At 45.1% G+C, this 13,749-nt stretch overlaps 1 protein-coding gene across 5 annotated transcripts in view; it reads left to right on the top strand.

Moving 5' to 3' along the window:
• Positions 1-13,749, top strand: part of ABL1 (ABL proto-oncogene 1, non-receptor tyrosine kinase) — a 176,090-nt gene that overhangs the window by 142,086 nt on the left and 20,255 nt on the right. For 4 of the 5 annotated variants that reach the window (XR_010119922.1, XM_055270678.2, XM_055270679.2 and 1 more), the window contains exons 2-4: positions 342-515; positions 1,079-1,374; positions 9,082-9,354. Coding sequence is in view for 4 of the 5 variants with exons in the window: in XM_055270678.2 (XP_055126653.1) it covers positions 342-515; positions 1,079-1,374; positions 9,082-9,354 (743 nt within the window). In the remaining variant the exon portion in view is untranslated. The remainder of the gene's footprint in view (positions 1-341; positions 516-1,078; positions 1,375-9,081; positions 9,355-13,749) is intronic. The other variant, XM_063635763.1, reaches the window with a different exon arrangement.

Genomic DNA, 13,749 nt, shown 5'->3' with positions numbered 1-13,749 from the left:
TTTCACTGCATATTTTAAGCAAAGGCAAACGCATATGTGGATAGACTTTTAATTTGACTAAACTCATATTGAATCAATGAATTTTAGAAGCTCAAACTATTGGGGAACAATAGTTACCACCTTGTAGTGAAAATACTTAATTTCCACAAGATTTAGTAAAGGAAGAGTTTTTTAAAAACCATCTTAATAATAATAGTATGTATAGGTGTTAAGAAATGAAATAAATTATGAATGTGTAATGTTGGAAACACAAATATTTTTGCTTCTCAGAATAAAACTAATTTTTTCTCCCAATTTTCTCTTCCTTTTTCTTTTTTCTGTCCCCCCCCTTTCTCTTCCAGAAGCCCTTCAGCGGCCAGTAGCATCTGACTTTGAGCCTCAGGGTCTGACTGAAGCCGCTCGTTGGAACTCCAAGGAAAACCTTCTCGCTGGACCCAGTGAAAACGACCCCAACCTTTTCGTTGCACTGTACGATTTTGTGGCCAGTGGCGATAACACTCTAAGCATAACTAAAGGTAAAAGGGTTGTGGGCAGCTAGTGGTAGTTGCAGGAGACAGAAATCTGAGAATTGCGGTTTGACCTGCCACCCTTTGCTCGTTAAAGGAGCAGCTTTGAAATCTGGACTGCAGGGATATCCAAAATAACAACCGCATGTTTCCAAGGGAGTCACCTCTCCTTAGAGGAGTTCTTGTACAATAGCCCTGGGCAAAAACAGAACTTGCCCTATTTTTTATACTGAAGAGGACAGCTGGACAAAATACTGAACGCAATTTTTCCCCGAAGAAAAAGCATTATTAACCTAAAATGTCTTATATTAGGAACAGAGCACTTGAATAAACACAATTGATTTATAAAAATTGAGGCTATATACTTACCTATCTGTTCAGTACAAACAGGAAGCTTCAGATATAAACGTGTATTCTCATACACTTATAAATGCATATCTTTATGTGGACTTGTTAAAATGAAATTGGTATTTAGGAATTTGGAGATTTTTAGTAGTTACACAAGAATCAGTGAAAAAGAACAAAGCTGGTTTCCAGAGCTGATATGTCTGATTTGGTTCCTTTCTTCTCAGGTGAAAAGCTCCGGGTCTTAGGCTATAATCACAATGGGGAATGGTGTGAAGCCCAAACCAAAAATGGCCAAGGCTGGGTCCCAAGCAACTATATCACGCCAGTCAACAGTCTGGAGAAACACTCCTGGTACCATGGGCCTGTGTCCCGCAATGCCGCTGAGTATCTGCTGAGCAGCGGGATCAATGGCAGCTTCTTGGTGCGTGAGAGTGAGAGCAGTCCTGGCCAGAGGTCCATCTCGCTGAGATACGAAGGGAGGGTGTACCATTACAGGATCAACACTGCTTCTGATGGCAAGGTAGGGACCCTTGGCAGGGGGGCTGATGGGCCCAGGGCAGGGGAACCAGAGGTCCTGCTGTCAGATTGATAAATTACTGCAAGAAAGCTCAACCAAGAAGATGTTTAAAGAATCTATCAAGTAAACAGTAGGAGTCATTCCATTAGGCTTATGAAGACCCTTCATTGAAGATCGGTTCTGTGATATTACAAGTTCCTGGGACTGGTATGATTCTCTTACTGTCTTGCTAGAGTTTTGTTGTTAGCAAGTTACTTAAAATAGGAGGAATATCTGTTGGGTTTTGGACACATTTTTTACAATAAGATTCTTCCTTTAAAAAAAAATATTTTATAATGATAGAAATCATCCCCAGTGAGAAAAATTCAAATAATAGATAATCTTTCTTAGAGCGAAAGACCACTTTACTATCCCCTCCCCCACAGACGCCTGGCACATGGGCTTCTTCCTGCGGATGAACACATTCATGGAGAGGTGTGTGGACATACGTGCATACACGCATGCAGTTTTCAGTGAAAACCGGGATCAGACCCCACAGCTTACCAAACCCAAAGTGTGGCGTTGTAAGGGAGGTGGCCTATATGATTTTGTGCCCTTCATATAAATAGTCCTTAAGAGTCCATAAAGAGAAGGGAGGAGTTAACATTAACTGAGGTATTGCTGTAATACCTGCATCTTTGCATTAAAGAAAGGGAGGCATAAAGAGATCTTGCCCGATGTCAACCTAGTGAGTCATTGATGGAATAGACTTGGATCCCACAGTTTACTCTACTGCACCAGGCTGTAGTTGAGGTACAGTGTAGATAGGTGGATTGCGGTGGTCCCGATGGTGTATGTTTGTTCGTTTGTTTGTTTGTTTGTTTGTTTTTGAGATAGAGTCTTACTCTGTCACCCAGGCTGGAGTACAGTGGTGTGATCTTGGCTCACTGCAACCTCTGCTTCCCGTGCTCAAGTGATCCTCCCACCTTAGCCTCCCAGGTAGTTGGGACCACAGGCGCACACCACCATACCCAGCTGTTTTTTGTTTGTTTGTTTGTTTATTTTGAGATGGCGTTTTCGCTCTCATTGCCCAAGCTGGAGTGCAATGGTGCATTCTTGGCTTACTGCAACCTCCACCTTCTGGGTTCAAGCATTTCTTCTGCCTCAGCCTCCCAAGTAGCTGGGATTACAGGCATGTGCCACCATGCCCAGCTAATTTTGTATTTTTAGTAGAGACAGGGTTTCACCATGTTGGTCAGGCTGGTCTCGAACTCCTGACCTTAGGTGATCCACCTGCCTCAGCATCCCAAAGTACTGGGATTACAGGTGTGAGCCACCACGCCCGGCCGTTTTTGTATTTTCAGTAGAGACAGGGTCTCGCCCTGTTGCCCAGGCTAGTCTCAAACTATTGAGCTCAAGGAATCCGCCCTCCTCAGCCTCCCAAAATGCTGGGATTACAGGCATAAGCCATTGCACCCAGCCTATATTTTTTTAATAGTATGTAATGCATGCATATGGTTAAAAAAATCAAAAGAACAAAATGAATTACGGTAGAAAGTAATTGACTTCTAATTCACTTTTCCCTCTCAGAGGCAAGGACTGTTACTAGTTCCTTCCAGAGTTATCCGGACATAGATGGATGGTATATAGATGTTTATATGGATGTTTATATTCAAAAAGGCACACAAATGATGCATTCTCCAGGCTGTTCTGCATCGTGCTTCTCCCGTGTGATAATACACCTTCGAGATTGTTTTATGGCAACAGATTTAGAGCTGCCTCATTCTTACCAGTGACTGTGTAGCATGAATGGACTGTCACTTATTTCAGTAGTCCCCTGCTGGTTGACTTGTAGGTTGTTTGCAATCTTTAGTTATTATAAATAATGCTGACATGAGGTGGCTTTCAAACCTTTTTAAAAATCTGGGTCTGCTGTAAGAAAAACTCATTTTACATCACCACCCAGCCCTCACAATATAACAAAAGTTTCATGAAGTCTTACCTACCCTTACTGTATGTAACGCACTCTGATAGTTTGCATTTCATTCTGTTCTATTTCACTTTTTTAGAAATTCTGGTTGTAATCCACTAAATGTATTTCATAGACTGACTAGTGGCCCGTGGCCTGGTTTGAAAATGTGCTGCACGTGCTTCTTTGTGTGGGTGTAAGTGTATGCAGATAAGTTGCTAGAACTGATTGAAGGTTATGTGCATCGCCAGGTCACCCTCTATAGAATTGTACAAATTTTTTCTCCCACAAACAATCCATGAAAGGGCTTGTTTCCCCTTAACCCACACCAACAGTTTATTATTAGCCATGTAAAAACATCTTTGTCACTCTGACTGGTAAAGAATGGCATCTCATTATGTTGAATATGCATGGTGGCATATTTTGAGTCATCTTTATGCCATTTAGTAAATTCATCTTTTTCCTACATGTTAGAAATATACCAAGTGTATATGTATATCTAGGCCTGTTGACTCCTCTGTTCTCTTCCATTGGTCTGTCTATCCATATGCCAGTACCAAACTTGTAATTGCTATAGCTTTATACCATGTTGTGGTATCTGATAGGCTAGTCCCCACTTACCTTTTTAACTTTTTTTTTTTTTTTGGCTGTCTTCACACATTCACTTGTACCATATGAACATACATATACTTCCTTTTTAATGCTCTTATTTTTCTTCACATCCCAAATTCTTCTGCCTGAAGTCCTATTGCCCATATCTGATGCTTTCCACCACTGCAGAATTCTTTAGTACCAACACTGCAGTGTGCATGACGGACAACAGAGCCTGTTATCCCTGTGTGACTAGACATGGGCCTGTCAGCTTGCTTTTTGGGTTATTGTTCTTATCCCGGAGGTGGAGCTGCGTCCTTCCATTCTGAGGGATGTACTTCAGGGCATTCGGCCCTTTGAAAGAGCCTTCAGACCACAAGGGTACCTTTCTAGTGAATCAGAACACCAGAGTGCACCACCCATGGGGGGTGATTTTCTGGAGCAGACAGCTTGCTTCCCATCTGTGCTATTTATCCAAGGCAAGTCATGCTGCACCGAGATAATCACTTGAGGTTTGCACTGAACAGGATAATGGTTTCTTTTCCCTAGAGCTGTTTAATCAACAACCTTGGAACAGATGCAGGCAGGCATGATCTAGTGTGACAGCTCATTAGCTAGGGGTTGGTCTAAAATACTGTTCAAAGGGGCAAGGAAAGGCCTGCATATGGGATATGTGATTTGCAGAATTTGAGATTCATCCAAAGAGGGAGAATCTGCCTAAGATGCCTCCGTCTAAAAGCTAGTATGTGCCAGGTGGGTTTGTTTCATTCCAGGTAGAGCACAGGGAGCTCATCTGACCAGGCAGTGTCCACCATTGGGCAACACATCACACTTTGCTTGGCGCCTTGCCTCCTCCCTCCCCGCCTGGCACAGACTCTCCCATCAGCTGTTTGGGCACCTGGGGACTTCTGAGCCCATAGCGTCATCCAGCAGACCGTCTGCGGAGGTTCCTTCCTGTGAGGGCCGCACTCGAGGGGGTGTGTTGGATGGGATCGTATCACTGGAATGAGTGAACATCGTTAGAGGGAGCTCCCACAGCTATGCGTGTGACTGTGTGGCTTGCCGCTGAAAAATGCTGCTCACATAGCAGAACTTTGATGCAATCCTTTTTGGATTTCTAAGGGGAAAATTTAAGACTGATAGGAGGAATAGGCTGGGGTTGAATAAGTTTGGTTCTTATTTTTAAATTAGCTCATCTTTAGAAAACAACTGAATTTAGAAGATTCTTCTGTAAGGCCCCAAAGGATTTCTTTCTGCCTCCCCCCTCTTGGTTCTTATTTGCCTTACTCCTTGTGTTCTGAGCTTTTCAGCAGCCCTTGTGGCTCATCAGCCCCGGACCACCAGCTCAGGGCTCAGAGCTGGGGACCGGGGGTTATGAGCTGGACTCTTGAAGGGGCCAATACTAAACTGAGCCATTGCCATTTCCTAGGAGCCTTGACAGTCTCAAAAATCTCTGGATACCCTGGGATTTGATTGTCATTTTTCTGATACTTTCCCAAAGTTGTAACCCTCTGTTGACATAGCAGAATTGAAGATTGATTTTTCTTCACCACCTCCTGCCTAAAGGTCTTAGTTCTGAATGTTTGTGTCCACACCTCATTGACTTCTGTGAGATGCCCCTGTCACGTTCCTCGACTCCTTCTAGTCCTTAATAGAGTCTTTCCTTTTCTTGAAAGAAATTTGCCCAATTGACATTTATTTTCATGGTCTGCTGAAGTGACAGATCCAAGGTCGTCCTAAGCTTCAGCAGAGTTGCAGGAAGGGACCATTTACACAGCCTCTTGGATGTTTAAGGTTTACCCGCCCTGACAGTGGCTCAGCAGGCGTAGGCCTCCTGGTGAAAAGCCGAGCACGTGGCTAACCTGCTCTGGTGGAGGAGCTTTGGACCGTTCTTGTGTACTGCGAGGCTTGCCTCCTTGCTGGTGTGTGAGCAGCTCTTGGGGGAACTTGCTTCCTGGCTGAGCAACCTGTAAACAGTATGTCTGAGATGGGACTCCCGGGCCCAGCAGCCAAAGATTGCACAAGTCTAAGCTCTGTTAGGCCTGTCAGTGTGGCTGTCAGAAGAAACGCTGTTTCTTTTCTCTCTTTCTTTTTTTTTTTTTTGAGACAGAGTCTCACTCTGTCACCCAGGCTGGAGTACAGTGACACAATCACGGCTCATTGCAACCTGCGCCTCCCAAGTTCAAGCGATTCTTCTGCCTCAGCCTCTCAAGTAGCTGAGACTACAGGTGCCCACCAGCACGCCAGGCTAATTTTTGTATTTTTAGTAGAGATGGGGTTTCACCATGTTGGCCAGGCTGGTTTCGAACGCCTGACCTCATGATCTGCCCGCCTCGGCCTCCGAAAGTGCTGGGATTACAGGCGTGAGCCACTGCTCCCAGCAAAATGCTGTTTCTAAGAGTTTGACAAGTCCTATCCTTCAGGTTCATGCATGATTAGGGAAAGGCAGCAGCCCTGGCTGAGCACCTGAGTGTTAGTGGAACCAGGTGCATAGTGTAATGACATGCCATTCATGACACTAACTTTACTTTCTTCCCTGAACATGCCACGAATTCCTGATGATTACACAGTTCCCCAACAAATGCTGCTCAAAACCTAGAACTAATCAGAAGGAAGCACCTGCCTTGACTATTAGTGGGACGTGGGGAAGATGGCTGTGAACTGAATATGCAGTGCCTTTGAGGGAGAATGGTTTTAATATTTAGTAAGTGTCAGTATGTAAGTTTTATGATGAAAAATGAACTAAGTCACAACGTCTGTAAATTTAATTATTGAAAAGGATAAAGTTGGGCCATTCAGTGAAACCTCCTGTAACTGAATCTCTAACACAGTAGCCAGTGGGGGAATCAAATGAGCCCAAGAAGAAATTCTGCATAAACTAGGACTTAGGGGAGCCATTAGCATTCCACGCTGGAGTGAAGGAACCCGATCTGCCAGTTGGGGAGCACTCCTTTGAGGCTTGTGTGCTTCTTGCTCCGACGGGAGAAAGGGATAATGAGACTTGCTCCCAGGTGCTCTGCCCTGGAGCCCAGCAGGCCACATGGGCTCTTTGACTCTGTACTGTGCCAGTGATTTCCAAGGTGGGAGTGGTGCTCTGATTCCAGGAATGTCTTCTTGGAATGGCTTTTCTCGCTTCTCTAGAGTCCCTGGTAGGGAGCACACCATCAGCTGAGCTAACCTGAGAACAGGGGTTGGAGCACTTGCCACCGGCAGTGAAGTAATAGGATAGCTGACAGACTTTTCCAGAGGGTCGGGGATTGGGAGCTGACCCCAGGTCCCGCTCCGTTTTCTTTGTGTACAGCACTTGTGTTGGTGACTAGCACTGAAGAGAGTGAGTGGACGTCACTGTGTGGTTATGAAGCTAACGGCAGCCCTCAGCGGTGCCGACTTCCGCTCCCCGATGCATTCCTGTGTGCACGTTCGTGGGTCTGAGCATGACTCATGGTGTGTGTCCCTAGAGCAGTTCACTCAGAGGCTTCTCTTCAGTGCTCTCAAGAATAAAAGCGGGGCTGCCACGTCCTGAAAAGTATTGCCATTCAGAGGCCCTGTCTTGCGGAGGGATAAGCCAGTGTCCCCAGGCCACAGTCCTTACACCATGAGCAAGTTCCCCAGAGTGGAGCAATCTTTCTAGACAAGTTTTGTGTTTCTCAGAATTTTATTTTAGTGAGATTGTTATCAAAAGATTGTAACCCCAAAATGTATGCCTTTGGCTTGCCTGTTTTAGGAATTCACTTGTGTTATCTCCCCAAGCAAAACAAAAGAAAGAGAAACCTTCCTGTTGACGAATCCTTTTTACCTTCTTGAGGGTTGTCAATGGGACTAATTTGTATATTTCTTTGCTACCTTCTTTTAAAAACATTTTTCTTATTTAATATTACAGACATATAGTAATGGTGCCTGACATAACCCACAGCCAAAGGCCTTGGCCTTGCTGTATGTATTTCAGGCTTTTTCTTCCCCCCTCCTTTTTTTTTTTTTTTTTAGGTAATAAGATATTACAGTTATAGCTGAAGCCTGATCCTGTTCCCTTTTTTTCCCCTCGTCCCAAGCATCACCACTGTCCCAAATCTGCTCCTTCTTCCCATGTCTTTGCAGTTTGGGCAAGTCTTCTGTATGCCTAGTCATGATTTTAAGTCTTCTTTCCACCTTCAGTGATGGTTGGCTGCCCTGAGCAAGCCAGTAGATTCAGTTATGTGCCTGGAGTCCAGATGTTTTATGTGGATTTTCATGTGGAATTGTTTTTGGTAAGGAAGTATTCCCTTGCCACACCAATGAAAAGAGAAGAAAACAGATAGCTGGCACCCGCTGCGTTGTTGCTTTCTGCCAGCCTGCTCCTTCTCCTTCCTCTCCGTCTCTTGTGTCCAGATGCAAACTCTACATGGAGGGTTTGACCCTAGGTCCTTACCTGCTGTGGCTCTCACACGGGGACCGAATGCTCTAGTGTCATAAATCCTTCCTTTTGCTTCCTCGTGTTGGATATGTTTAGTGGTTTTCATCTTCTGATCACTATTTCATTCTAGGTTTATCCCTTTTAAATTATAAATTAAATGAATTCTTTGCTTTTCCTACCAGCAACCACCCACCAAGTTCTACTGTGTGTTAATTTAATCAACAGTTATTTATTGAGTACTTACTACATGTTGATTTCCTGTTCTCAACATTGGAATGAAAACAGCTTAGGGTTCTGCTTTCATGAAGCTTCCATGCTCTTAGGTGGAGACAGACAGTAATTAAGCAGATAAACAGGAAATTATGAGCTAGTAGTGGGTCCATTGCTGAGAAGTAAGACAGGTGGTAGGATGACCCGTGCCATGTGATGACTTTAGATTGGGTGGTTGGGGAAGACTTCATGGACGTTAAAACTGGCCTTGGAACGGGAAGCGAGAACTGGGCACGGAAGATGAGGGAGTGGGAGATTTCAGGCAGAGGGAGCAGCAGCAGGTACAGAGGCCCTGAGGCCTTTTATTATGCCTTTCTGCTTGAGCGAGTAACTTAGAGTACACCTAGAGAAAGACAGCAGAATTGGTCTTCTAAACACTCTGTCCTGTGTGGAGAGCTGCTTATGTGAGATTTTGCTGTGCAGTGAATTAAGGCTCATCCAAACTGGCTCACATGAGCTCTTTGAGCTTGCCTGTCTCTGTGGGCTGAAGTCTGTTCCCTGTTTCCTTCAGCTCTACGTCTCCTCCGAGAGCCGCTTCAACACCCTGGCCGAGTTGGTTCATCATCATTCAACAGTGGCCGACGGGCTCATCACCACACTCCATTATCCAGCCCCTAAGCGCAACAAGCCCACCGTCTACGGTGTGTCCCCCAACTACGACAAGTGGGAGATGGAACGCACGGACATCACCATGAAGCACAAGCTGGGCGGGGGCCAGTACGGGGAGGTGTACGAGGGCGTGTGGAAGAAATACAGCCTGACGGTGGCCGTGAAGACCTTGAAGGTAGGCTGGGACCACCGGGGGCACCCAGGGTACGTGGGACAAGGCATCTGCTGGCATTAGGCGATGCATCTGCCCGGAAGTCTACCTCCCACCTGCTGTCCGAGGGCTTCATTGGCGCTGCAGAATTGACTTTTCCGTCTTACATCATCCTTGTGTCTTTGTAGGAGTGGAATCATTCTCATAGTCCGAGTATGTTTCCACATATGGTGAGAGCTGACAAGCGCGGAGAGGTTTTGGTGTAAAAAGATTAGTCATTTGGAGAGGTTTTCTCATTTTATGGCAAGGTTCTTTTAAAGCCGTGGGTTTCCATGCTGTTCGTGCGGCATGGAGATCACTTCCTACCGAGAGTTAAGGAGGAAAAAAAAGATCTCTGAGTTTTGAAAGAAGATTTAACCAAAATGCATTTGACTCTTCTGTGGATTTTTGTTGGCTGATTTGGAAGGCAGGTGCCCTGGGCATCCCCAGTGGGTTCTAATTCTGCAGCTGCCCAGACTCCTGCAGGCAGAGGTGGAAGTGTCCCTGCTAGAAAGGCGTCCGGGAAACTCGCTTTTTATCAACTCAGATACAGTCTGGTCTTTCTTGTTAAGTGGGACTTTACCCTCTCCACTAATGAATAGTGTTTGTAGTTTCCAGGCAGGTTTTTTTCTTCTTTTGAAGTTCTTTGAAACCCTTAGGACGCCAAGGGAAGGAAGTTTTCATTTTCAGCCCTCTGCGTTCTTCAAAATGTGATCCAGGCTTTTCCCTGTGGCGAGGGTGTCCCCTAGTGTTGACTTACATTATTTCCACTTGTTTTAAATGAACTTTGATTACCTTGACCTGTGCACAGAAATTAAGAGAGGGAGCCCCTTTTTAGAGCTATTAGAGAAGAACGGAAACATCCACCTCTGGGAAAAATAGAGCTTAGTTTGTGCATGTGTCTCAGAAGTCAGGTGCACACATTGAGACTGGTGCAGCCACATGCCTGCCTTTTAGGGACTCTCTGATTGACCTGATGCCTTCACCCAAAGGCATAGTGAAATGGGAAGTATGATTTCTGGCTGGTTTAAAGTGGCTGCTTTAGAGAAAAGATCACATTCTTTAGTCCTAGAAACCAAAGATGGCTTCCTGATGCTCTTATTCAACACGTGCTTGTCTTTTGAGGCAGGACTGGCACTGGGATGGGGGCATGGTTTGGGGTTACCTTAAGGATCCTGGGTATTTCTCAGATAGGACTTTTTCTTTTCTTTTTTTGAGACAGAGTCTTACTCTGTTGCCTAAGCTGGAGTGGAGTGGCATGATCTCAGCTCACTGCAACCTCCGCCTCCCAAATTTAAATGATTCTCCCTCCTCAGCCTCATAAGTAGCTGGGATTACAGGCATCCGCCACCACACCCAGCTAATTTTTGTATTTTTAGTAGACATGGGGTTTTGCTATGTTGGCCAGGCTGGTCTCGAACTCCTGACCTCAAGTGATCTGCCTACCTCAGCCTCCCAGAGTGCTGGGATTATAGGCATGAGCCACCACGCCCGGCCCTGGACTTTTTCTTAATTGAATAAATATTTATCAAGTTCTTCACTTCTAATTGATGGTTCCTGGGCTCAACACTGGATTAGAAAATGAATGGGACAGAGTTCTTCACCTGAGGCATGGGGTGGTCCAGGTAGTAGGAGGAAGAAGGATTGCAGCGCAGCAGTCCTTGGGACACCACCGGGGGTGAAAGAAGGAGGGACGGGGGGCTGTGCAGGTGCCTCAGCCCCTTGGGTTGCACAGGGTTGAAGACCAGACCCAAGAAATGGGGCCTTGACCAGCTCAGCAAAGTGAGAAAGGCCGAGATTTCACACACTTCTACCAGGATTTGTAAAATGAAGGAAGATTCCAAGCACAAAATACACTAGATTTCAACCAGTAAAAGCTTGTCTGAAAACTTCCAAGATCACGTTGCACAACTTGACATTTGAGGAAATCTACTTCAGTAGATGGTGCTGTGGCATTGTTTTCTGAACAACTGAAGGAGGAGATTCCAGAGGAGGGTACCTACTGGAGACCTGTGTGGTTTGGGGGGTGGACTTCTTATATCACTGAATCTAAAGTGGGTGCCTTTTAGAATGTGCTTTACTAATAATGTGTTACTCTGCTTTTAATTATACTTCTAATAATTTTTCCCAAGAGCCTAATTAACTTATGATCTCACAGTTGGTAAAGAATTATAGGATGTCATTGCGTGGATTTCTGTGGGCAGTCACCCGGAGTGGTATCTAATTAGGGAAAAGGCAGTATGTCGCTTTCTGGAGGTGTGTTAACTGAAAATACGGTACTAAGCAACTGCTAAATAAATTAGCCCTCTTTCCTCCTGGCCGTGCGCAGAAATATCCCTGCAGTATGTTGCCTATTTGTCAAATAAGATTAGTGTAAATATTGGGCATTTACCTTTGCTATAGAAGCTGAAATTCCCAGGCACGGTGGCTTACGCCTGTAATCCCAGCACTTTGAAAGGCCAAGGCTGGTGGATTGCTTGAGCCCAGGAGTTCAAGACCAGCCTGGGCAACATGGCAAAACTCTGCCTCTACAAAAAATACCAAAAAAATTAGCCAGGCGTGGTGGTGTGTATGTATTGCTAGCTACTTGGGAGGCTGACATGGGAGGATTACCTGAGCCCGGGAGGTTGAGGCTGCAGTGATCCGTAATCGTGCCACTGCACTCCTGCCTGGGCAGCAGAGTGAGATCCTGTCTCCAAAAAAAAAAAAAAACGCTGAAATCCTTGAGTGGATTCTAAATCATGGCAGTGGCTAACATTCAGCTTTCATCATGCCCTTGCTGTGTGCCTGGCAGAGGCCTCTGTGCTTGCTACATATCACATCTCATTGAATCCTCACAACCTTAAGATCCTTCCAGGTTGAGCATCCCGAACCCTAAAATCCCAAATCCTAAATGCTCCCAAATCCAAAACTTTTTGAGCACTGGCATGCAGCTCAGAGGAAATACAAACTGGAACATTTCAGATTTTGGATTTTCAAATTTGGGGTGCTCATCTGGTAATATAGTGTGGATATTCCCAAATCTGCAAAAGTCTGAGCTCTGAAACACTTGTAGTTCCAAGCCTTTCAGTTAAGGGACATTCACCCTGTATCGACATTTTAATGCTGAGAAAATGGAAGAGAGAGAGGTTAAGTGACTGGCCTGGCATCACACAGCCAGGAGTGGCAGCATCAGGATTTGAACCGGGGCACTCAGCTCCAAAGCTCAGCTCTTTTTTCAAATTGAACCCAGGTTCTTATTTCTCAAACACCATAAAAAATTTACATAAGCCACAGTTATGCCTTTAAAGAAAAAAATCACCTTTTCCCCCACTCTCCATTTACTTCCTTTACAGGTTGTAGGGCTACGATCTACCTTCCTCTTCAAAACCCTTGAAAAATCCTTGCAGCCTCACCCAAGCGTCCTTCCCTCAGCGGATTTTTGAGCCTCAGATTTTCCTCCCATCCAGCCTGTTTCCTATCGCTGGCTTCTCCAAGGGCAGAGCCACAGTCCTCCTTTGCCAGCAGGGGGAGCAAGGGCCTACTTTTAACCACTACTCCATAGTGAACAAGTGAAGCAGCCTTGGGTCATGTACCTTCCAGGCAGAAGGAAGACAGAAGAGAACAGGAAAAAAGGAGGACACTAGGCTGACCCCTGCAGATGGGAAACTGGAATTACAGCAAAGGCTCATTGATTGGGAACTGCACCCTTGAATTTTGACAGTATTGGGCAGGACATAGTCTTGCTATCTGTGTTAAAGGGAGGACGTGCTTAAGAAAACCAACAGTTAAGTACAAGAAGCTCTAATTTTTTTGAGGTTGGGGAACGGGGTCTCACTGTGTTGCCCAGCTGGCCTCAAACTCCTGACTCAAGTAGTCCTCCCACTTCAGCCTCCTGAGTAGCAGGGATCACAGGCTTGTGCCACTGTGCCCAGCTAAGAGGCTGCAATTTTTAAATAAACTGTATTCAAAGTTTGTACATCAGTGTTTTTTTTTCTATGAATCAGTTCTCTAAGTAATAGAATTTGGAAAAGACTGCTGGTGATCTAGCTGTGGCATTTAGATTGACTCATGAGCTAACTGACAAATTTACTACTTAAACAGTGGAAAATAATGTACAGGATATGTTTTTTTGAATAGGTTGTCCCACCCTCGAGTTCTGTCTTTCCTGAGTCCGCATACGTGAACCTTTTTTTAACCAGGTGACAGCATCCCATAGGCACGGATCTCTGTCTTCTGTTGTCCACATCATGTGTCTTAGCAGTTGTTCCTTATCGATATACATAAGGTTGTCTTGTTTTTACATGGATATATTTTAACATGTACCAATGTTCATGTGGGCCTTTGTCTTATTTCCAATATTTTGCTGTTCTAAGCAGCAGCACAGGGATTCCCCTCATT

This window comes from Symphalangus syndactylus, chromosome 3 (assembly GCF_028878055.3).
Source record: "Symphalangus syndactylus isolate Jambi chromosome 3, NHGRI_mSymSyn1-v2.1_pri, whole genome shotgun sequence".
Classification (NCBI taxonomy): Eukaryota; Metazoa; Chordata; class Mammalia; order Primates; family Hylobatidae; genus Symphalangus; species Symphalangus syndactylus.
Note: the sequence above shows the minus strand (reverse complement) of the source record. Positions and strands in the feature narration are given on the sequence as shown.